The sequence below is a fragment of the Bicyclus anynana genome, chromosome 23, assembly GCF_947172395.1.
Source record: "Bicyclus anynana chromosome 23, ilBicAnyn1.1, whole genome shotgun sequence".
Taxonomy (NCBI): Eukaryota; Metazoa; Arthropoda; class Insecta; order Lepidoptera; family Nymphalidae; genus Bicyclus; species Bicyclus anynana.
Window position 1 is genome coordinate 10,221,053 of NC_069105.1, and position 24,080 is coordinate 10,245,132.

The 24,080-nt window shown below is 36.8% G+C and overlaps 2 protein-coding genes across 3 annotated transcripts in view; both read right to left on the minus strand.

Annotated features, from left to right (window-relative positions):
• LOC112048345 (torso-like protein) overlaps positions 1 to 9,362 on the minus strand; it is a 64,034-nt gene extending 54,672 nt beyond the window's left edge. Inside the window, exon 1 of one of the 2 annotated variants that reach the window (XM_052888639.1) lies at positions 9,005 to 9,362. The gene's annotated coding sequence lies outside the window, so the exon portion shown is untranslated. The remainder of the gene's footprint in view (positions 1 to 9,004) is intronic. The other variant, XM_052888638.1, reaches the window with a different exon arrangement.
• Positions 9,363 to 9,537: 175 nt separating this feature from the next.
• LOC128199376 (uncharacterized) lies at positions 9,538 to 15,489 on the minus strand. The gene is made up of 4 exons (XM_052888625.1): positions 15,418 to 15,489; positions 14,640 to 14,677; positions 10,968 to 13,442; positions 9,538 to 9,774 (listed from the first exon to the last, which is right to left on the minus strand). Exons 1-4 carry the CDS (start codon positions 15,430 to 15,432, stop codon positions 9,771 to 9,773), a joined length of 2,532 nt encoding a protein of 843 aa, XP_052744585.1. The 5' UTR covers positions 15,433 to 15,489; the 3' UTR covers positions 9,538 to 9,770.
• Positions 15,490 to 24,080: the final 8,591 nt, after the last annotated feature.

Below are 24,080 nucleotides of genomic sequence, written 5' to 3' on the forward strand. Positions count from 1 at the left end.
TAAGCAAGAGTGAGTCATTCTTCTTTCGCGTGGGATTTCTTTAACAACTATCTTAGAAGTTAGAATCTCTATCCTCTATCTATTTAGAATTCTTAATGTTGTAAAATTGGTCTCGAACTGTCTTCCTATCTGTACGTTAGCGAGAACGAGCTATTGGTAGCTATACCTATGGTCAATTTATATCTAGCGAGTGTCTTTATTTATGCGTTTTTTCTTCAACCCACCATCACTCGCGCGGGGTGGTCACCGCACCCCGGGGAATCTCGAAGTGAAAATGTAATATCCTGTTAATCTGCTGACATCCTGCTGACCAGATTGTGGGCACTAGCTATAGGCAGTTGATCCTTTAACCCACATTTTTTGATCGGCAACAATAGGATGATTGTATGAATGAGTGCGGCGTTCTTGTTTTGCGTTTTCTTTAACAACTATCTTGGAAGTTAGAATCTCTATAATAGAATAACATTCCTGATTACAAACGCTGACAAAAATATCCTTGATCTTGTAAAACTGGTCTCGAACTGTCTGATAAGTCGATTCTTCCTGTCTGTACGTTGGCGAGCATGAGCTATTGGTAGCTAATCCTATGATCAATTTATATCTAGCGAGTGTCTTTATTTATGCGTTTTTTCTTTAACCCGCCATCACTCGCGTGGGGTGGTCACTGCACCCCGGGGAATTTATAAGTGAAACTTTAATATCCTGCTGACCTGCTGACATCCTGCTGACATCCCGCTGACCAGACTGTGGGCACTAGCTATTGGCAGTTTTTTGACGGCAACAATGGGATGATCGTAAGAATGAGTGAGTCATTTTTCTTTTACAAGTATCTTAGAAGTTAGAATCTCTATCCTCTATCTATTTAGAATTCTTAATGTTGTGAAATTGGTCTCGAACTGTCTGATAATTTATAAGTCGCGTCTTCCTATCTGTACGTTGGCGAGAACGAGCTATTGGTAGTTAATCCTATAACGAATTTATATCGAGCGAGTGTCTCTATTTATGCGGTTTAACTTTTACCCGCCATCACTCGCGCGGGGTGGTCACCGCACCCCGGGGAATTTCGAAGGGAATATTTAAGTGATGTGCCGTGTTCCTGCTGACCTGCTGACATCCTGCTGTCATCTCGCTGACCAGACTGTGGGCACTAGCTATTGGCAGTTGATCCTTTAACCCACATTTTTTGATCTTCAACAATGGGATGATCGTAAGCATGAGTGAGTCATTCTTCTTTCGCGTGGGATTTCTTTAACAACTATCTTAGAAGGTAGAATCTCTATCCTCTATCTATTTAGAATTCTTAATGTTGTAAAATTGGTCTCGAACTGTCTGATAATTTATAAGTCGCGTCTTCCTGTCTGTACGTTGCGGAGCACGAGCTATTGGTAGTTAATCCTATAACCAACTTATAATGTCTCGCGACAATGAGATGATTGCGTCTTGTCCACTTTATCAGACAAGGTGAATTGCGACAAATAATTGAATGTACTTTTTAGATGTTCACCGGAAAGTGCTGTGTTGGTCGACTACCAACTAATGTTGAGTGACAACATAAACCGAGTCGTCGGGTCACTGATAATGGTAGGAGGCTGTGGTGATCAGACCTTCGATATATCTATACTAATATTATAAAGCTGAAGAGTTTATTTGTTTGTATGATTGAACGCGCTAATCTCAGGAACTACTGGTCCGATTTGAAAAATTCTTTCAGTGTTAGATAGCCCATTTATCGAGGAAGGCTATAGGCTATATTTTATCCCTGTATTCCTACGGGAACGGAAACCACGCGGGTGAAATCGCGCGGCGTCAGCTAGTTAATATTATAAAGCTGAAGAGTTTGTTTGTTTGATTGAACGAGCTAATCTCAGGAACTACTGGTCCGATTTGAAAAATTCTTTCAGTGTTAGATAGTCCATTTATCTAGGAAGGCTTTAGTCTATGTCCCTGTATTCCTACGGGAACGGGAACCACGCGGGTGAAACCGCACGCCATCTACTAGTATATTATAAAAGTTGAAAGTTTCTCAACTTATGCTTCTACCATAGGTTAATACCTATGGTTAGCAACTATAAAGAATGTTAACAGATATCAAGAATAAGTACCCCTAAGTACTAAATGTAATGTTTTTTATATTTTCCAACTAAGCAAGTTATTTAAATTCTTAGATTCTCGATTAAATCTCGGCCTTAATTTAAAATATACAACGCTTCTTGCTGTCCCGATTTAAATATTATAGCCTTAAAAGGCATTTTGTATAAATTACCATCTTGTTTTTATTCAAAGTCTAGCGGTTGCCCGCGACTTCGTCCGCGTTTTATTCAGTTTTTCACAAATCCCGCGGGAACCATGAATTTCTCCGGGATGAAAAGTAGCCCATGTGTTAATCCAGAGTAAAATCTATAAGAGGAACAGACGTACACACTGACACACAAACTTTCGCATTTATATCATATCATATATATTAATGTGATAACAACCTCGAATTTATTTCAATGGAATTGTTTGCTTTTAACTTAACTATAACACAAAATTGGTTTTTAATACGTAATCGTCTGTAACGTTAATCTTTATGTATCTTGGTCAGATTCATACAAATTGATGAATCCATCAAAAATCAATCGTGATTCAAATAATCGTGATATTTCCAGTTACATTGTCTGATAACGACCTTGAACAATGATGTTCATATAGATATTTTAACAGACATCGTATAGCAACTTTTTTAAAAACTTGTTACTAAGATTGTGTTATCGACCGTTATAGACCGTGATAGCCTAGTGGATGTGACCTCTGCCTCCGATACCGGAGGGTGTTCGAATCCGGGGTATGCACCTCCAACTTTTCAGTTATGTGCATTTTAAGAAATTACGTATCACATGTCTCAAACGGTGAAGGAAAACATCGTGAGGAAACCTGCACACCAGAGAATTCTTAATTATCTGCGTGTGTGAAGTCTGCCAATCCGCATTGGGCCAGCGTGGTGGAATTTGGCCTAACCCCTCCATTCTGAGAGGAGACTCGAACACAGCAGTGAGCCGGCAAATCCAGAGTGAGCAACCTCCTTACAATACGTGTCGTTGTCAGGACCTACGTCTACTGCTTTTTTATTGCCTAGCAAGTTAATGCAAAAGATGGAAATGAACAAAATACAGGGAGTGATAGTTTGAAATGTTCTCTAAAATGTAGAGATGTAACATCACCAAATTCACAACTCCAAAAGTGAGAGTTGAAAGAAAGAGAAACTCAATATGGTCATATCCCGCTCAGGATTCAAACCCTCATAATTTTGGTATCCTCCCTGTTTAACTACTAAGACCCGAGTTCACCGACTTTCATATAAACTGCGTTTACAGAACCGGCCCGTCAAATGTTAAACGTAGTTTTTTTTCCTGATCACCAAATGCTTTTTGACTCTGGTTTGTAAACTGAGCGTTTGGAAACGGCGAGTGAACGACCTATGAATAATTTATTTATTATCTATAACAGCATTGGCAACTTGCGAAAAATTCCCCAAATGGCGGGGATGTTTTGGGGAATTGAGATATGTTATTTCCCCAATTTGGGGACTTTCCGCTTCGATTTGTAGGGATTTAGAAAAATACGTATTGTCAACACCGATTTATTGATTACCATGTCAAATTGACAATTATTTGTCATATAAAAACATAGCCTGCAAATATATCTGCTAAACACGTCTTAACCGAAGAATCACCGGGGTATTCAAGCTCGGTTAAGATAAACACCCGATTTACGTCCTCGCTTATTTGGACTAAACGGCGTTTAACTTATTTAAACGGTTGATTATATTTAAACGAATTTCGGTGAATTCGAACCTAAGTCAACGAGGCATCCGATGTCAACACACCTAATGACCTTCCGGTTAATACATCGCATTATACGAGCATCTTTCAAATTCTCACAAATACACCGCAGATGCAAATCTAATCTTATAGCTACATTATTTAGATTGGTGTACGGAATATTTACCTTGAAATTTGTTTTGTTAGGAAATCGATTCGGTACGATCGTCGCGAAATCAGTCCATCATTTCGAAAATTGAGTTTCGTCACGTTTTAAAACGATTTCATTATTTGTAATGTATACTTTTTCACTTAATCTAAAACGTTTAATATAAACAATATTTTGATAGCAGTAAAATGAATTTCCTCAAATCAAATTCATTTAATTCCCGCAGGTTTCTTCATAAGATCACTTGGTACAGTCACAGTAGGTTGGTACAGTGCTAGAGTGTAGAAGTCAGTTTAAAACGAAGATTCTACGGATTAAGCTAACAGTAAGACTTTTACTAATTTTTGAATTTACAAAACGGTCTGGCTGGTGGGAGGTTTCGGCCGTGGCTAGTTACCACCCTACCGGCAAAGACAAACCGCCAAGCGATTTAGTGTTCCGGTACAATGCCGTGTAGAAACCGAAAGCCTTCCATCTTAGACTGCATCATCACTTACTACCAGGTGAGATTGTAGTCAAGGACTAACTTGTAAAGAATAAAAAGAAATATATATACTTTTACATTTATTTATTACCTGTATTTGATCATGAACTCTAACTTAAAGCAATAGAAAATCTAAAAGTAGTAGAAATACGTAAGTAATCTCATTTATGTAACCCGGATGACAAATGCGATAACTTATTGGGTTATTTCTTCTTGCGATTTTACTTATCAACATTATTTTTTACAATGACGTAACAAACAGCCATAACGATTCACTATCGAATATTTATATCGAATATCTAAAATATATTTATATTGAATATAAAAATAAGTCGGGTTTTCCTTCCTGACGCTATAACTCCAGAACGCACGAACCGATTTCCACGGTTTTGCATTCGTTGGAAAGGTCCCGGGCTCCGTGAGGTTTATAGCAAAGAAAATTAGGGGTAGGGTAGGGGTAGGGTAGGGGTAGGGTAGGGGTAGGGTAGGGGTATGGTAGGTGTAGGGTAGGGGTAGGGTAGGGGTAGGGTAGGGGTAGGGTAGGGGTAGGGTAGGGGTAGGGTAGGGGTAGGGTAGGGGTAGGGTAGGGGTAGGGTAGGGGTAGGGTAGGGGTAGGGTAGGGGTAGGGTAGGGGTAGGGTAGGGGTAGGGTAGGGGTAGGGTAGGGGTAGGGTAGGGGTAGGGTAGGGGTAGGGTAGGGGTAGGGTAGGGGTAGGGTAGGGGTAGGGTATGGATAGGGTGGGGATAAGGTAGGGTGGGGCTAGAGTAGGGGTAGTTGAAAGTTTACATCGACTTTCACGCGGACGTCCGCTAGTATTGAATAAATTAATTTTGACAATAAAGAAAATCATAGTAGCAGCCCGGTATTTGGAACTTACTGAAACGAGAGTTAACATTAATTTTTATCATATCATAACAGAGCTGTTCGTGCATATCAAAACGATTGAAATGTAGATTATCAAACTGCTTAACTCTCACTTATTTATTAGTTCTTTTTTTTTAATTTTTAACAATATCAATATAAATATAACATACAAAACACTATTACAGTTAATAAGATCACGGATCACGCTTACCAAAATAATTTCTAATGCCAACAAGAATAAAACAAAAAAAATTACGTAACCCAACTTTTTGCTTTATCCAAAACAAACAACTTCCAATACCTACTTAGAGAACGGATGTTCTCAATTTGAAATTCAAGTCACACAAAACATCCACTTGAGTCCAATGTGGCGCCCAAGAATTGTAAACGACTTTGGGTTTATCTTCTTGGCTCTTAAAGAAATCATACCTGTCTGTATTTTTAGAAGGGTCTTATTTATTGTTAATGATACTAGAATCTTAAATAAAACTTACCTGTATACAGTTTAGAAGTTTGAATTTATTAAAATTAACAAGTACAGACAATAATATAATGTTATACAACAAAGGCCAATAGTTAGCGACCAAGTTTCGGACTAACTATGGGCCTTTTTAGAAGGCTTAAAATCACTCAGCAGGCGATAGAGCGAGCTATGCTTGGAGTTTCTCTGCGCGATCGAATCAGAAATGAGGAGATCCGCAGATGAACCAAAGTCACTGACATAGCTCAGCGAGTCGCGAAGCTCAAGTGGCAATAGGCAGGTCACATAGTTCGAAGAGCCGATGGACGTTGGGGTCCCAAGGCGCTACAATGGCGACCCCGCACCGGAAAGCGCAGTGTTGGTTGACCCCCCACTAGGTGGATCGAGGACATCAAACGGATCACAGGAAACCGCTGGATGCTGGCGGCTCGAGACCGTTATCTTTGGTCCATGGTCCATGCAAGAGGCCTATGTCCAGCAGTGGACGTCCATCGGCTGATAATGATCAGCATAGGATAGGCACAGTTCGAAAAAATAAACTAGTTGTTGTCGCTGCATTATCAGATGACTTATTTAAGAAGAAAGATCCTCCTTTAAAGGCTTCCAATGAAAACCAGCGCTACAGCTAGCTGCAGCTTTATGCTGAGTGAGAGACCTTTATTTGGTCAGGGCGCCTTACTTTTTCCTCAATGATATAAAAGCTTAGTTTTATGTTTTTACTGACCAAATAAAAATATTTTTCTTTCATTCTCCAAATATCGTATCTATACTACAGCCCTACTCAATGTGTACTGTTTACCAACAAACAAATTAAAAATGAGGGTGTAAATTGTTAGTCATTTCACACATAATAATAATTATTATTAACTTGTTTTATATTAATGAAAAGCCGAATATGGGTTTATAATGATGAATGATGATCTAACATGGTTGATGTTTAATACGAATAGGAATCAGCTAACATAGGTCCTTCTCGTTTTGGTCGATTGTGTTGCCAGCTTATATAATTCAAGCAATAATGGTATAAAAACTGCATTCCACGCGTAAATTAAATATAATAAATGTAAGCGATTTTAATTTTGCCTCTTGGTTGTTAAAACCACACCAAGAAATTTGTCTAGGTATCATATTTATAATTTTTCTGACTCTAATAAAATATTGAAAAATCTTATCATACTCGCTCCATATCATATCAAAAACAAATAAAAAAAACCAGATTTAAGTATTTCCGTGACTTATCAGGTGGTCATCTCGAGAGAAGCCGTCATCCTTGAGCTAAAATGTCAGATGCATAGTTTAGTTATGTATAAATTATAAATACATTACTGTATCCATATTCCACGTTGTTTTATGATTGCGTAGTTTTATCCTATCTAATAAAAACGATTGTAACACCGTTGGATCATTCATCAAATACCATGACAGCATATTTATCTCAAGACATGGTATTGTAGAAACACTCATTTTAGAAATCTTATAGTTTCCTTATATACATATCATCAATATAAAGTAAGAAGGAAATAGGGCCCAATATTGCTCCTTGTGTAACCATAGATTTTTAACACTTACCTACATAAAACTGATTGCATTGCATGGGTCTGAAGGCGAGGTTACTTCACAATCGATAATGAAATGTATACTATAACAATAACACGATACGCGTCAACGGTGATCGTAGCAAAAAGTGTTCATAACTAAACAGTTCCAAGTAAGTAACCCAGTAAGACAGTTATAACAGGAGAATAACAATAAGTTTGAAGTAATTTCATCTAGATTAGAAAGACAATTGAAATGTACTGAAAACAAAATAGTAAAACAAGTAGAAACAAGTAAAAATAAAATAGTAGGAGTCAGAATCCTATTACAATCTTCATGCCTTTGCATCTAGTTTATTGTATGAAGTCTGATTGCATCAGATCTAATAGGAGATGACGTATGTAGTTGTGAAGATACCTATTAAAGATAAGTAGATAAAACCTGTGTATATTTACATTGTCAAATTAAAACGTTATAGGTAGTTGGGTTGTAAACAAGTTTCGTAAGCTATGCCTACTGCCTAGGTCACAGGGTCCTTTACTCAAGTATCTACGAGTGTCGAGTATAACATTTACCTAACTGGTGTCTTACCTAGATTTTTATGCCTTATAGGTGGAATTCAAAACTAAATAGGTACTTAACTACACGTGCATAAATTACTAGAAATAATTGTACCGAAAGCTTTGATTATATATACGTATAGGTATATAATCAAAGACCGAATGTTATCTTTTCGTATATCGCGCTTTAAGGGAATCTAATTCTAGACTACTAAAGTTGTCTATGTTCTGAGTTGTATGTTGTCTGTTAAAGTTTTCTTTTTAGCCAACTTCGTAGGAGGGAAGAGGAAATAAGGAGGAGGTTCTACGAGTATGTTCTGCTGTGTGTTTGTAAATTAGGTCGTAGGCAATGACATTATAAAAAAGTCGTAGGTAACTAATTCGTTATATTATCTAAAATAGTAAGTATAACCACAGTATACTTATTGTATAAAGTATACTGTGGTATAACAATCTCGAAAAAACCTTGACGTCAAACTTAAGTTACCTACAAACGAAACATGTTTTTTATTAGGTAGGTACCTACCATCCAATGTTTAAGTTTTGAGTGTTCTATTCTGAGTACTTAGAATATAACAAGTAGGGTACCTTACGTAGACGGAGAATTTACTTCTCTGTATACAGTTTAATTTACTAAAATGAGTTTTTGTTTACCTACCCACATAAAATATAGGTACCTACCTACTTACTTATTTATTCGTATAAGATAATGTAGGTACAATACGAGTGATCAGGCTTTATGGCCATATCTAGAAATCGGAACTTGGAAAAAAATTTTTTAAAGTGATTTTTTTTTCTTTTTTCTTTCCCGTATGGAAAAGGCAAAGGTATTATACCGTACAGCCATGTCTTAAATTTTAAAATGATTTGCATAATAAAAAATATAAATTCTTTACACACTTTATGCAAACTTTTTAAAAACATGTTCAAAAATGGAAGAATGAAGAGAATAAAAATAAAAATAGTCCTTAGAAGTTAAAACGGCGTCAATCTTCTCGACAAGTTTCATAAATTGTAAAATATTCAGACGTTCAATCGTGCGCATCTTCAAAGTCAAGTTATTTTTAAGCAAGACAGACCGCGAAGTCGGTAAGTAATAATATAGCTTACCAGTAGTGCAATCCCATCCAATTTCAAAACACCAACACCGATATTTGTTCAATAGACGTTATTAACATCCTTTCATAATTACATAGGTACACTGTTTTATGTCCACACAATAGGATCCCCGCGAGAATACCGCGAAATCACAATAATATCTTATTTATCAAAATAAAGAGGAAACATAACAAGAAAACAGAGAGTAAGACTGTTCACGGCCGCGGTTTGCTTTTAATTATAATAATGTTTCATGCTTGCCACAGAAATCTAAGTTAGCAGTTTGTTTTTTGAAGCCAACTGTTTCGATATTAGTATTTTTAGCGCAAGGTAGCGACACTCCTCCCTCGATTTGTTTCGGTCACTGACTGTTGTTCTGTGAATGCGTCGATTCGATTATGAACTCGACCTGTTTGCTGTTTGACTTGATTTTTTCAACTACTGCACCGTACAACTCTCGACGTTAGTGCTTAATTAATGTGTATTTTTATACAAAATTTTAGTTAAATAACCAAATTAGAATTTACCAAAATGTATATTGTGAATTTAAAACACCGATTACACTTTTATTAAAAAAAATAAAATACACTGCCATCTTTCAAGTGAATCTGGAAACTTGTTGATCTTCAGCCGTGACATGTTGTAGAAGTTCCAATTATTATCACAAGACGCATACGCGTCGTAGTTCTTCTACCGTTGTATAGATGGCAGTTTTCCAGAATCTGTTGCAAAACTTAATAGTTCATGCAGTTCGTCATAGAGGGCGCTGTTATGTATTTTATCTGAAAATATTTAAAATGACAATAAATTATTTATTATATACACTGACTGACGGAAAATTCAAATTGCCATGAACGTATCGTTCCTTGCATATTATTATTTTTAAGAATTAATTTTTCCGGCTCTTTTCTTGAACTTTCAGCAATCTTATTTAACAATTGGATACAATAAAAGGACGTTTATGATGACCTTAAACTTTTTTCTGTCTAGTAAGTATTAATTAAATAAAATAAAAGTTATATTATAAAAGCGAAAATTTGTCTGAATGGTTGTTTGGATGTTTGTTTGAATGTGTGTATGTTTGATTGTTACTCTTTATCGCCGCAACTTTTGCTGAAATTTGCAGCGATTTGGCTGAAATTTGAAATGGAAATAGATTTTACTCTGGATTAACACATAGGCTACATTTCATCATAGATTTGTGAAAAACTAAATTCCACGCGGACGAAGTCGCGGGCCAGTAATAAATATTTAATATTATTTACTTCAAAATCTATACTAAGATATAAAGCTGAAGAGTTTGTTTGTTTGTTTGGTTGAACACGCTAAACTGACTGATTTCAAAAATTCTTTCAATGTAAGATAGCCCAATTTTCGAGCAAGGCTGTATATTATCCCCGTACGGGAACTGATTTGATCAACCCATAATCAGCTCACTGCTGAGCTCAAGTCTCCTCTCAGAATGAGAGGGGTTAAGCCAATAGTCCACCACGCTGGCCCAATGCGGATTGGCAGACTTCACATACGCAGAGAGTTACGAAAATTCTCTGGTATGCAGGTTTCCTCACGATGTTTTTCCGTCACCGTTTGAGACACGTGATATTTAATTTCTTAAAATGCACACAACTGAAAAGTTGGAGGTGCATGCCCCGGACCGGATTCGAACCCACACCCTCCGGAATTGGAGGCAGAGGTCATGTCCACTGGGCTATCACGGCTTATTTAGTAGTATAATTTAATATATCTTTGTTATAGTTATTTTATAACTTGGCATGTTCGTTGATGACACTCTCATGATATGCGTGCGACGGGGGGGAAAGGACTGCGCGGGTGTGAAGTCGTGCGGGCGGGGCAGACGGAAGGACTGCGAGGGTATTGAAGTCGAGCGCGGGGCATCGGTACACCCTCCCGGCCCGCGCGGACGATCGGAAGTGTTACGAACGAATTTGCCAAGCTTTAAGGAATGATCCCTGACCTGCCTCTACTGCTCACTGGTGTACCACTACTGGTAGCTGGGTTACCACCAACAATTCTGATAAATAACGTATCATCTTCATCGTCAGGCTTTTGATCCTGTTGATCTCCGTGCTCAGGTAATTTATTTTCTTCAATATCGTTCTTTTCGTCTAGAAATGTTATGTTTGGTTCATAGATTTCCTGGTTATTTGGTGCAAGTTTTGGTTCTGATACTGTTTCTACAGATATCGTTTCAGTTGGTACATTAATAAAGGTTCTCCGATTTGTTGTTTGTGGTCTATCTTCCATTCTCTGATCCATAGTTTGATCAGTCGCAGCAGATTTGTAATAATAATCATTCTGTAATGGTACACTATATGAATCTATCGATACATACTCATTTATGGGTTCATTAGTTTCATTTTCAGATAAATTTAGAAAGTCGTGATTCTGATCATAAAGATTGTCTTCATTCTCTGGGTCTTCTGGCGTCACAGAACGAGAGGAGAGTAAACTCCCCTTTGGCTGATTATCTAAAGCATTTTTAAAGTCCAAAGGTATTATGGCTAAAATTCTTGGTGGATAAACTAAAATCACAAGAACAGCTTCTAAATATGGTATATTGTATGGTATTACACATTTACCAGAGGCTATTAACTTCTCATAATCCATAGGATCACCTAATAAGATGGGACGTAGTTGAAGATGTGACATTTTTAAAAGATTTCCTTTAGAATCATACATGCGACCATCTTTGGAGATGTTAATACCATTATCATATAAAGCCTTTATTAAAAGTACTCTAAATGAATTCAGATTTATCGCGTTAGATATAGAAGGTCTGTTTAAGCGTATGGTTTTCATTTGCTCACTAAACCAACTGTTAAACGTTGGATTTGTATATGTGCTTGGTAAGAATCCAAAATTCATTAAGTCTGTAGGCCTACTCTGATCATTCATTTCAATCCAGCTAGGAATTATAGCATTGTCAGATTTTGGAGGTGAAAATACTCCTATGTATCCAGGTAAATACTTGACTCGTCTTTGAAAACCAGGTTCTGCATTTATTTTCATATTTGCTTTATTTGCAATAAGTGTATCTGGTGAAGTCCGATTTGGTATATCAAATTTGAAGTTCAAGTTAGTCTGGTTGAGTAGTGGAATAGGAGTTAGTTCATCAACTTTCACCGCAGAAAGAATATGTTCATATATACCATCAATATCCGGCACATCTTTATTTTGTTCGTTAAAGATCGCATGTGATTTGGGAGTGGTAATAATATTTTGGTTTTGAAGTATAATTTTCTCCACTGGTAATGGCTTCACAGGAGAGTTTATGTACAAATATTTCCGTCTTTCATCATTTACAGTTATTGAGTCACCATCTGGTATAGTCAATTCATCCGGAGAAGATTCTGATAAAGCATTTAAGTTAAAAAATGGTTTATCACTCGTTATTTTATACATAGTATCTGGTGGCATTGATTCATGCGAAGGTATATCCGCGAAATAAAATCGATTAGAACTTTGTGGTTTATTGCTATCTTGTATATTATAGCCTTCTGGTACATCCAGTTCTCCTGGAGAAAATTCTGATAAGGAGTTTAGATTAATATTTTGTTTACCGTTAGTCGGCATATTAATATAAGGTGGCATAGTTAATCTTTCTGGAAGATATTGCCAGAAACTTTTATGATAAAAATTTGGTTTAACGCCAATTGGTATATTATTACCATCATGTATAGTCGTTTCTCCCGGAGGGGATTCCACTAAAGTATTTAAATCAAAACCTGGTTTAACGCCATTATATATATTATTACCATCAGGAGGAATAATCAATTCTTCGGAAGGAGAATTTGCTAAGGTGTAAATATTAAAATTTGGTTTAAGGTCACTGTATATATTATAACCATCATGAGGTATAGTCAATTCTTCGGAAGGAGAGTACACTAAAGTATTTATATTAAAATTTGGTTTAACACCATCTAATATTTTATTAGCATCAGTAGGTATAGTTAATTCTTTTGGAGATTTCACTATAGTGTCAACGTTATCGGTTGAAATCCCATTATATTCTCCAATATTAAATGAAGGCTCACTTTCTACTTTCATTGTAATTGCATGTTCTGTATTTGGAAATATTGGGATCAGATCATCACCTGCTGTAAAATGTGCATTGTCAAATAAATCAACTATTCTTTCAGAGGTAACTGATTTAAGTTCATCACCCAAATCAAATGTCAAATCTGGAAAAAGATTCTGTTTTTTCCAACTTGGTATGTAAGCTGTTAACTCGTTAGTCTGTGTGTTCCTATATAAGTAAACAATTAGTCGTTCCTGTGTGTCATAAGATGGAAAGTATTCTGATACTGATGGTCCTGCTTTTGTTTTAGGAAAACAAACACATTCTTTACTATTCCATTCTTCTAGGTGTCTTCTTATTCTTGGCGAATTATTGGTTTCTTCATCTTTAAGGTTTCTTGACAATGATTCTCTGTGAAAAAAGCAAAATTATCAAAAGTTTTTTTTACAATGATTTTACAAATACATTAGATGGTTTAGCTATTATCACATCACACTAATATAATAAAGGCAAAAGTTTGTGTGTAAGTGTGAAAGTGTGTAAGTATGTTTGTTCCTCTTTTACGCTGCGGCTACTGAAGCGATTTGGCTGAAATTTAGAATGGAAATAGATTTTACTTTGGATGAACACATAGGCCACCCTTCAACCCGGAAAAATCCATGGTTCCCGGGGGATCTATGAAAAACTAATTCCACGCGGACGAAGTCGCGGCGTCCGCTAGTGGAAAATAATTGCTTGTTTATCAGAGTAAGATCTCGCAGGGTAGGTACGTTAGAATAACGTCATACCAATTACATAAGATTAACATCTGTTGTCGTGTTGGTCCAATGGTTAGCTTATGTGGCTTTGAATCACAACGTCTTAGGTTCAAGTCCTGCTCTGCCGCGGCATGACTGTATCTAACACCAATTGTTGAGAAACCGCATTTCTTTGTTTTTAGTCCCCTACTATTTCCTGGGGACAGTGTATATCTACTCGTACTACGACCTCCGTGGCGCAGTGGTTTGCGCGGATTTACAAGACGGAGGTCCCAGGTTCAGTCCCTGCATTGGTCCAGGTCTGGCTGGTGAGAGGCCGTGGCTGGTTACCACCCTACCGGCAAAGACGTACTGCCAAGTGATTTAGCGCTCCGGTACGATGTCGTGTAGAAACCAAAAGGGCTGTGGATTTTGTGGAGTATGCGACCGTTTATCTCTACTAATATTATAAAGCTAAAGAGTTTGTTTGTTTGTTTGATTGAACGCGCTAATCTCAGGAACTACTGGTCCGATTTAAAAAAATCTTTCAGTGTTAGATAGCCCATTTATCAAGGAAGGCTATAGGCTATACATTATCCCCATATTCCTACGGGAACGGGAACCACGCCGTGAAACCGTGCGGCGTCAGCTAGTACTTAATATTATAAAGCTGAAGAGTTTGTTTGTATGTTTGATTGAACGCGCTAATCTCAGGAACTACTGGTCCGATTTGAAAAATTCTTTCAGTGTTAGATAGCTTATTTATAGAGAAAGGCTATATTTTATCCCCGTATTCCTACGGAAACGGGAACCACGCGGGTAAAACCGCGCGGCGTCAGCTAGTCGTTTTATGAAAATCAAAGCGAGATACCTGACATGGAAGAACAGTATCACGAGACACGCAAAGATCTGTAAATGTAAAACATTTTATTGTAGATACATTATAGAGCCAGAGCCGTGATAGCCCAGTGGATATGACCTCTGCCTTCGATTCCGGAGACTGTTGAATCCGGTCCGGGCATGCACCACCAACATTTCAGTTGTGTGCATTTTAAGAAATTAAATATCACGTGTCTCAAACTGTGAAGGAAAAACATCGCGAAACCTGAGGATTTTCATAATTCTCTGCGTGTTTGAAATCTGGCAATCCGCATTGGGCCAGCTTGGTAGAATATTGGTCTAACCCCTCTCATTCTGAGAGGATTCTCGAACTCAGCAGTGAGCCGAATGTGGGTTGATAACGAAAACCGAACATTAATTAAGCTAATTACACTAACGAAGGAATCTAAACATTATCAGCTTGTGGTCGACCCCCCACTAGATGGATGGAGGACTTCAAGCGGGTTGCAGGGAGCCGCTGGATGCTGGCGGCTCGAGTCCGTAGTGTTTGGAAGTCCATGCAAGAGGCCTATGTCCAGCAGTGGACGTCCATTGGCTGATGATGATGATGAAAATATAATTTTGTAGCATTCTAATGAAATCCGTTAAATGTGAACCGAGTTAGGTGGATTTCGTTATACAAAAGCAACTGAATATGCGAAAAGTCTGGCTTTTCCATGTGACTGGTTAACTGACTATTTTGTAACGACAAAGTTCTTTTAAGTCCGTAATATTTTTTTCCAAAAAATAACCAAGTTTGTAAACCCTACCTTATATTTTTCCATGTCAAAAGTAACAAAAACTACACCATCACACTAACTGAATAACACATCATATTTGCTTCTATTTATAAATACGGAAAAACAATTAGTCTTAAATAAAGTCATAACTAAAACAACACAATTAACTGTAACCAATGTAATTATTTTTTATGTGAAGTGGTGTTAAAACAAATTCAATTTTAACGCCAACTTACGTATTTTCACGGTGACTAATAAATATACAAAAGTTAATAAATATTATGACATAATAACTGAACTAACTAAAAATCACCGCTAAACAGTGATCCGAATTTAGCTACTCCCCTGAGCTTACTACGTACTACTTACATTATATATTTATGTATATGCTCCCCACGGGATTTGCCTGAATTTAACGCAAACGGAGTCGCGAGCGTTTGCTAGTAGTGGATAATTGAATTATTTTGCTAGTCTAATTTGAAAAAAAAATATTACTGGTTAATGTTGCCGTAACTAATAATAATTTTATTTACTGTAACACCAAGTAACACTGGCTATTTATAATTGTATACGATGTATTTATCACAATGACGCATAAATGTCAAAAATCAAATAAAAATTCAAAAGTCAAAAAAAAATGTTTTCTCGATATAAAATGCATTCAAATAGTATTTTGAACAGAATATTTGTGATTTCAGGTTCGAACAATAATTCTGGTCATGGATTGGATATTGTCACAAAATCCCTGGTCAGTAGTGTTGTTTACTGGAGCCCTGCTGGGTTACCAGGATCGGGGGCTGGAAAAGGGGGAGGTGGCGGTGGATCAGTCAGAGAAGCAGGCGGTGGGCTAGGAGAGTTGGGTGCTGCGAGAGAAGAAGAATTCTTCTTCCATAAACAAAGAGAACAACTGGAGAAGATTAAAAAGAAACTGAAGGAAACTAAGTCTGGGGAATTGAAGCGCAAGGAAGACAAATGACAAGTTTTTAAGTTTATTTCAAAGATATCGTGACGAGTTATGCTGTGCGAAATTTAACGTTATAATTAAAAGTCACAGTAAAATTGTATTAATTTATTCTTAACATTGAATATAATATTTAAACGTAGGATATGTCTTTACTTATGAAATTTAGAGCTGGAATTAACTAGGTATATTAATAATTGTAGTAGGTCTTAGCATGTATACCCCAGCAGATAAACAATTGTGGTCAATGCTGATGTGTTAATAATCCTTATGTTTGGGTACAGCAGGGTTTCTTAGCTGAGCTGTGATAGCCTAGTGGATATGACCTCTGTCTCCGATTCCGGAGGATGTGGGATCGATTCCGGTCCGGGCATGCACCTCCAACTTTTCATTTGTGTGCATTTTAAGAAGTTAAATATCACGTGTCTCAAACGGTGAAGGAAAACAACGTGAGGAAACCTGCATACCAGAGAATCCATAGATTTAAAAGTCTGTACAGAGTACTCCATGTTTACTCATAAGATTTAATCATAGATTTACGTGTCTGTACAAGTAGTACCATGTAGGTACATAGATTTACGATTCGATGGTACAGAGCTACTATTGCATACCTTTTTTCATAGATTTACGATTTGGTACCTTTTCGGTACATTCTTTTTTGCTGATGTATTAGAAAGCGCATAGCATAGATACTCTTAGATTATTATATTGTCAAAGGCGCATAGCGAGAACTGTAGATCATAGACAAAGATTTAATCCTCTGTGATAATGTATGACAACTTCAACCAGTTTTAAATGACAAATCAATTAGTCAAAATGTTTGTGTTCAGTTTTATATTTTGCTCAACATGAATTCCATACTTGATAAAGCAACCAAATTTGTGATAATATGCCCTTGAAAACCTTTACCGTGAAGAATTTTATATGAAAAATCTTGACCATGTTTCAAAATAAGTTGTTGAAAATATCTGAACACATGCATACATGTAATTCACAGATTATTTCGAGATCAAAAGAAATTATAACTGAAAGAAATTGCTTTTTTAACTATAACTCCTGCAAATTGTATACTGACAAAACACCGAAAGATCCAATAAAGGCCAGAGAAGAGAAACCAGATTCAGTGAAAATGCCAGGTTTTGTTCATCCAGATTCAATGAATGAGGAAGGTTATTTCACGCAACGAGCTAAACAGCAATTGGAAGAGTTAAAAAAACGATTAGACAAACCAAAAGTTGAAAATACGGAGAGAAAGGATATGTGATGTTTTGATGCAAAGTTTTTATACGTTTGAAATAGATTTGACAAAATGATGTACATTATTCAAGTTATACAAGATGGTGCATTAAATTTTGGATTAATTAGAGCTGTTGATTAATTAGAAAGTAAGTGTGAATGAATTTACTGAAAACCTGAAACAAAAGATAATTAACTTAAATGTTATGGAAAGAGAAAAATGTTCATTTGAAATTTCAAAGCATTGAAATTTCAAAAAATTGAAAGTTCAGTAGTGTTTTGGAATGGCAAAATCACAAATCTTCTGACGTACAACACAACGGTACGATAAATGAGTTGATGAAAGAAATTAATGATTTAATTTATCTGTCTAGTGTCTACGTTGATTTACTATATCATAGATACTATATCATTTATCTGTGGGCGTAGTAATTACAAAAAAATTGGCGTTTATTTATTCACTTTACAAAAATATAGTGGTCACGGGTTAATAATTTTAATAAATTAAATATGTAATTACAAGTGTTAAATTATCTTTCTTTTAAAATTCAAATAAGATGTCTATCTACAAAAACACAAGAAGAATCACAGAACACACCATTCAAACTAGACTATACGCCAGGCCACCAAAAACTTGGACTGAGAAACTTAACAACGATAAACAATTATTGAAAAACGATGTAGATAAATACAATATAAAATCTACGACAGTAATAGGACCAGTAAATTGTTTGCCTATGAAAAATATATCGGAGAAAGAAACTCCTACTGAAGACATTCTGAAGCCAAGGTCTATGAGATCATACCCCACAACCATGTAGTAGCAAAAAAAAAAGTAATGTACAATGCTCTAAGAGCTAATAGAAACCAAATCATATACCATCGAGTGTTTAACATGCCAGATTTAAAAAGACAACAAACATTTTTCAGACCATCCATAAATGTGAAACGGTTTGTAAAGAAAGATGAAAAAGGAAATATTACACTACTAGTAAACTACGAGTAATTACGGCAAATTAATCTTGAGCTACAAAACAGAAAAAGTAACGTTCTGATGTAGTCAAAAAAGAAAATGGATAATAATCTTATAAAACCCGATGAAGACAAAAGAAGCTAATTACCTACATGTTTTGTATGAAATAATTAAGAATAATCTTCTAATATTTTTTCACTTTTTCTCTTTACTCGTAATATTATGAGGAAACAATATTGAAGGATTAAATTGATAATAAACAATAACAATATAGCTAAGTAGCAAGAAATAAATTCTTAAAGAAAAGTAGAAGTTCAAAACAAAAGAGAAGTGGACATCCATTGGCTAATAACATGAAGCGAACAGTGTGCCTAATACCAGTTTTCAATCTTCTCATACTAAACGTGATTTTTTATGAAATTGAAACATATGTGCAGTAGTGCCAGTAGATGGCGCTGTTTCAATTCCTTGAAAATTTGCGCTCGTAGAAAAACATTGAAAACTGCCACTAGGCGCACAAACTTCAGAAGCGACTTCATTTTATACTGAGTATGTAAAGAAATATTTAGTTAGATTGCTATGTTCGTAAGTGTCTGCCTTTCCGTTTTCGCTTAGCGCAGAAATAAAACAAAATCAATGTTATCTTAATTATAATCTGATGCATAGTAGCCAGCAATCATAAGGGCCCAGTTGATCAAGTAGCGGAGGTGATTGTAGGAAGACAGAGAGATGATCTACGAATGGGCCCCACGCTGTGCGCGTACGCGGCTTCTGGGCACTTGCGTGTGCGCAGGTACAGACAGCAGCAAACGATGAATCATTTTATTAATTAAAAAAATATATTACGCGTTAAAACTCTTGTCTGTCTGTCCATTTGCACTGAATGATAAAGGGTTTGTTGAGCAACAGACAGTCTACAAGGTTCCCGCGGTATTTGTTAAATACTGAATTTCACGCGAATGAAGTCGCTGGCCTCAACAAGTCACGACATAGTATAGGTACCTACCGGTGGCGAATGATCGAATTGTGGCGAAGGTAATCCGTCCCAAAAAAAAGGTAATTCATACAGCTTGATAGAAACTCCAGTTTTCCATAGATTCAGTTTTTCATAGATTTACATTTAATTTTATTTTAATAATGAATATAAATGTATGGATTTTTAAAATGTAACCCAGCTGGAATCGGCCTGAATGCACTCTTCGCCGCTGGTAATTAAAAATAATAAAATAGTATCAGGAAATAACTCTTCGCTTAGATCTTTTAAACTATTGAACGGATTTTTTGCAGTTTTTAGCAATAGAATAGGGATTCAAGAGGAAGTTTTATATTATGTATAACAGATAGGTACATATACCTAAAGGTATAGATATTATAGTACAGAAAATATTATAGTACAGGCCTTGGAGCTAAACAGACTACTTTTTGTCCCGGAAAAGTCCAGAATACATACATAGAAAATGGAACCGACTTCAAAGACGTATTTCAGTAATTTTGCTTTTAACACAAAAATACTAAACCAATTGTCATGAAAATGAAATGGGACCAAGCTGGAAATATACTCTTTTAAACAAAAAAGAAAATTTCAAAATTGTTGATTTCAAAATTTCAAAATAAATAACGAAGTTATGGTGTAACAAACATTAAAAATGAACATACGCTTAGAATTAAGAACCTCCGTTTTTTTATGAAGTTGGTTAATACAAGTACAACCTTGTACCTCTTGTAGGTACTTATGGTTTCTGTGGTATAAAACGGAATATTGATAAAAAATATTTTTTTTGCGTTCGGTACAAAGTATGAGGTCTGGCGAGCCCACAAACGCTGTCACGTCAGTCCGAGCTGACAACGCCGACTCCCAGCGTGCCTCATGAGGAATTTCAAATAATACCTCAAACTTTTCCATTATTCCTTAGTCAATTTGATTAAGATTCGTTTTTTTGTATATTGACCGTGTCTTTCGGATATGTTTTTCTTTCCAAGTGAATTGCTTGTGAATAGAAAACTAGTGTTGCAACTTCCTTTTTGAAGTCCTTTAAATTGTACGGAGTTCTATCTTTAGATTTTAGATTGAGTCCATCAAAGGTCATGGGTTCAAACCCCGCCGGACTACAGTCATACCCATTCCTACCATATAGCTTTGCAAGTTTGTTGATGGGGTATGAAGGCGTGCGTCGCTACCCCCTCCCGGCCCCCGCGGACTATCGGGAGTGTTACGAATTTGCCAAGATTGAATAGTCTTTTCGATTAATACCTATCTATTACCTACCTCTCTCTCTCTCCGCGTCGTGTTCCTCATTACTGAGGGTCGTGACCCCTATCACACATTCATAACCTTTTTCCGCACGATGTCACGCCATGCGGCTCGGCTTTTCGCGACTTGTAGAGCATCGTGTACTTTTGTATCGAGAGTGGTGCGGATTTGATCTGACCAACGCATCGGGCTACGTCCCCGAGGTCTCTTTCCTTCCACTTTGCCAGTGATAACAAGTTTCTCTAGGTTATCTCCTTCTCTCCTGGCAATGTGACCGAAGTACTCAAGGATCCTCTGAAGACAGGCGGTGGAAAGTCTTTTCGAGATGTTGAGTTGTTTCAACACCGATACATTGGTCCTATGCGCTGTCCACGGAATACGGAGCATTCTTCGCCAGCACCACATCTCAAAGGCATCTATGCGATGCCGATCAGCTGATTTGATAGTCCATGTCTCAGCTGCATATGTGAATATTGGAAAGATTAGAGTCCGGACAAGACGCATTTTTGTGTTTAAGGAGATGTTCCTGTCTTTCCAAATTTTATGCAGTTGAGACATGGCACTTTTGGCCATCCCAATTCTTCTGCGAATTTCCATCTCACATGATCCTGTGTTTGTTATATTGGAACCCAGATATATGAAATTTTGAGCTATTTCAAGATTCAAAGAGCCAGTGAGTTGTAATTTATTGGCGCGATCAACAACCATTAATTTTGTTTTCGATTTGTTTATGGAGAGACCCATTTCTTCGCTTACACGTGCCATTCTGTTCAATAAAGATGTCATCTCTCCCTCCGATGCTGCTAAGAGAGTTGTGTCATCAGCGTAGCGTAAATTGGTTAACTTTGCTCCACCAATGCTGATGCCACCATCCCAGTCTTCGAGAGTTCGTCTCATTATATACTCTCCATATATATTGAACAGAATAGGAGAAAGCACACAACCCTGCCTAACACCTTTGCAGAACTTGAAAGTGTTGGATGTAACCTCATCTATTCTTACAATTCCTGTGCTACTGCTGTACAGGCTATTACCTACCTATTACCTATTAATTACAAAAAAAATATACTTATCTTTACTTACTTAATATTATGAAGAGGTAAATTTTGTGGAGGAGGTAGACTCTTTAGACAAAGGTAACCGATTTTGGAAATTCCTTTACCACTAGAAAGCCACGTTATTTGTGAATGTCATAAGCTATATTTTATCCCCGTATTTTCACGGGAACGGGTTAGGAGAACGGGCTAGTAGCAAATACAGCTCGAGGCCCAACACGTACATGGCAGGTATTTCATCTTGGTGTTGTTAAAAACGTTGAAAAACTCATCTACACCTTCTTATAGTTATCTTTGACAATAGTTCACGTAGACTCTCCTTGGGAGGTTCCACCGCTTTGTGGGATAATCCGCACATTATCTCCCTTGCGGATCCCGATACACCATTGCGGAATTGCGGGCACCTTTGATAGATTACAATGCTTTTGGTTTTATAAATGTCGGTGCCTAAGTAAAAATTTTTCATTTTAGTTTTTTTTTCCAAGATCACTGCTACGTTTTTTAAATTTAATCAATACCTATTCTCCTTTTCCCTTCTAAAAAAATTAAAAATTGTCAGACAAGGGTACTGGTTTTAATTAAGGGCGTCTCCTCTGTCTGAGATTCAATTACCTACTATATAATGGACGGCCTCCGTGATGCAGTGGTATTGGGGGTGGATTTACAAGACGGAGATCCTGGGAGGACCGGGGGTCGTGTAGTGATGAATGAAAAACCCACGACTGCATCTCACTTCTCCGCAGACATGATTTCACACTCGCGCAGTCTTTCCCCCCGTCGCCCGCATATCATGTGTCATAAACGAGACTATAGGTAGACTATTTGTCTAAACTTCAGTATTAACACTTTAGTGTTTGAACACGCAAATCGACTTGTCATTCCGTCTGCTTTAACCCTAACCGTGTATGTATCATATTAGCTACTTTTAAAAGGCGATCTTATAAAAGGTACAGCGGGCTTTCAAAAGAAAATCGAGTCTCAACAAACATACTAACACAAAAGCTACTGATTCTGTTTTTTCATATAAAGAATTTCTTTGAGTAGAAAGTATCATGGTAATGTGAGCCTAATTATCAATTGAAGATCTCGTAATGAGCGCGCTAGTGGTACGTAGCGGCGGCGACACAAAGAATTCGGTTCGTTTGATGTGCCGATAGCGGACGCATCTTGTTTGAATATCGAATCGCTCGGTAATTTTGATTTCATTTGAGTTTGGTTGCTCTTGACCGTTGGTCACTGCCTTTAACTGTTATAACCAGTGTTGCCAACTCAATTAAATTAAATGTCACTAGACTAGAACTAACATGGCGAAACTATAAGGGTTTCTTGTGAACCCTAAAAATAGCTTAATAATCTTTTTTTACGATCTCACTGGCGCTGTTGGTAGTACTGCGTTTCTCAAGAAATCCTGGATTCGGTTGCAGAATAAAATCCATGGAGTGTTAGGTAATAAAAAGTTAGGTATTTCGTTTATATTTTTTTTTAATTGGGCTTTGGCATGGGCTGATCGTAGGCATCGGCCGCGGCCAGATGGCAAAGACAATATCCAAGCGATGCAATAAATAATAACTTAAATATTAATTTATTAGGAAAAGAAAAAGACCTCGTGACTCAAAGCTACACAGGCTAACCAATGAAACAGTTTAGTATGTAGCAGTGGCGAAGGATGGAATTTTGACGTAGGTAAGCCGTCCGAAAGAAAAGGAAAATCATACCGCTTAAACACGCTCCGGTTTCTCATACATTCATACATACTCGTATATTCATTACAATAATTAATAGAAAGAAAGATTTTATTTGGCAAAACACAAAAAAGGAAATCATGACACATAAATACAAATAGAAAAATATTAAATATTACTACCAAATTTTTGTGAGTGCCCCAGCTATCCGAACTAGTTAGAAACTGTATCTCAGAAAGCTGGAACTTCCCTACTATATATATATAATCCAATCCTATAAATATTATCATAAAATTACGCCCTTGTACGTTAGTATTTGTGTGTGTGTGTGTGTGTGTGTGTAGTTATGTGTGTGTGTGTATGTGTGTGTGATTATGTGTGTGTGACTAATAATATGTATGTATGATATTTTTTAAATGGTAACGCAGTAGGAATCGGCCTGTATGAACTCTTCGCCGCTGATAAGTAGGTATATAAGCAAAGTAATTTGAATTACATTACGTTTTTTCTTATTATGGTATGCAAACCCAAAAAA

Coding starts and splice junctions, on each gene's coding strand:
- LOC128199376 (XM_052888625.1), bottom strand. Junction 13,443..14,639: donor ATACTGTTCTTCCATGTCAG/GTATCTCGCTTT, acceptor CTTTTTTCACAG/AGAATCATTGTCAAGAAACC.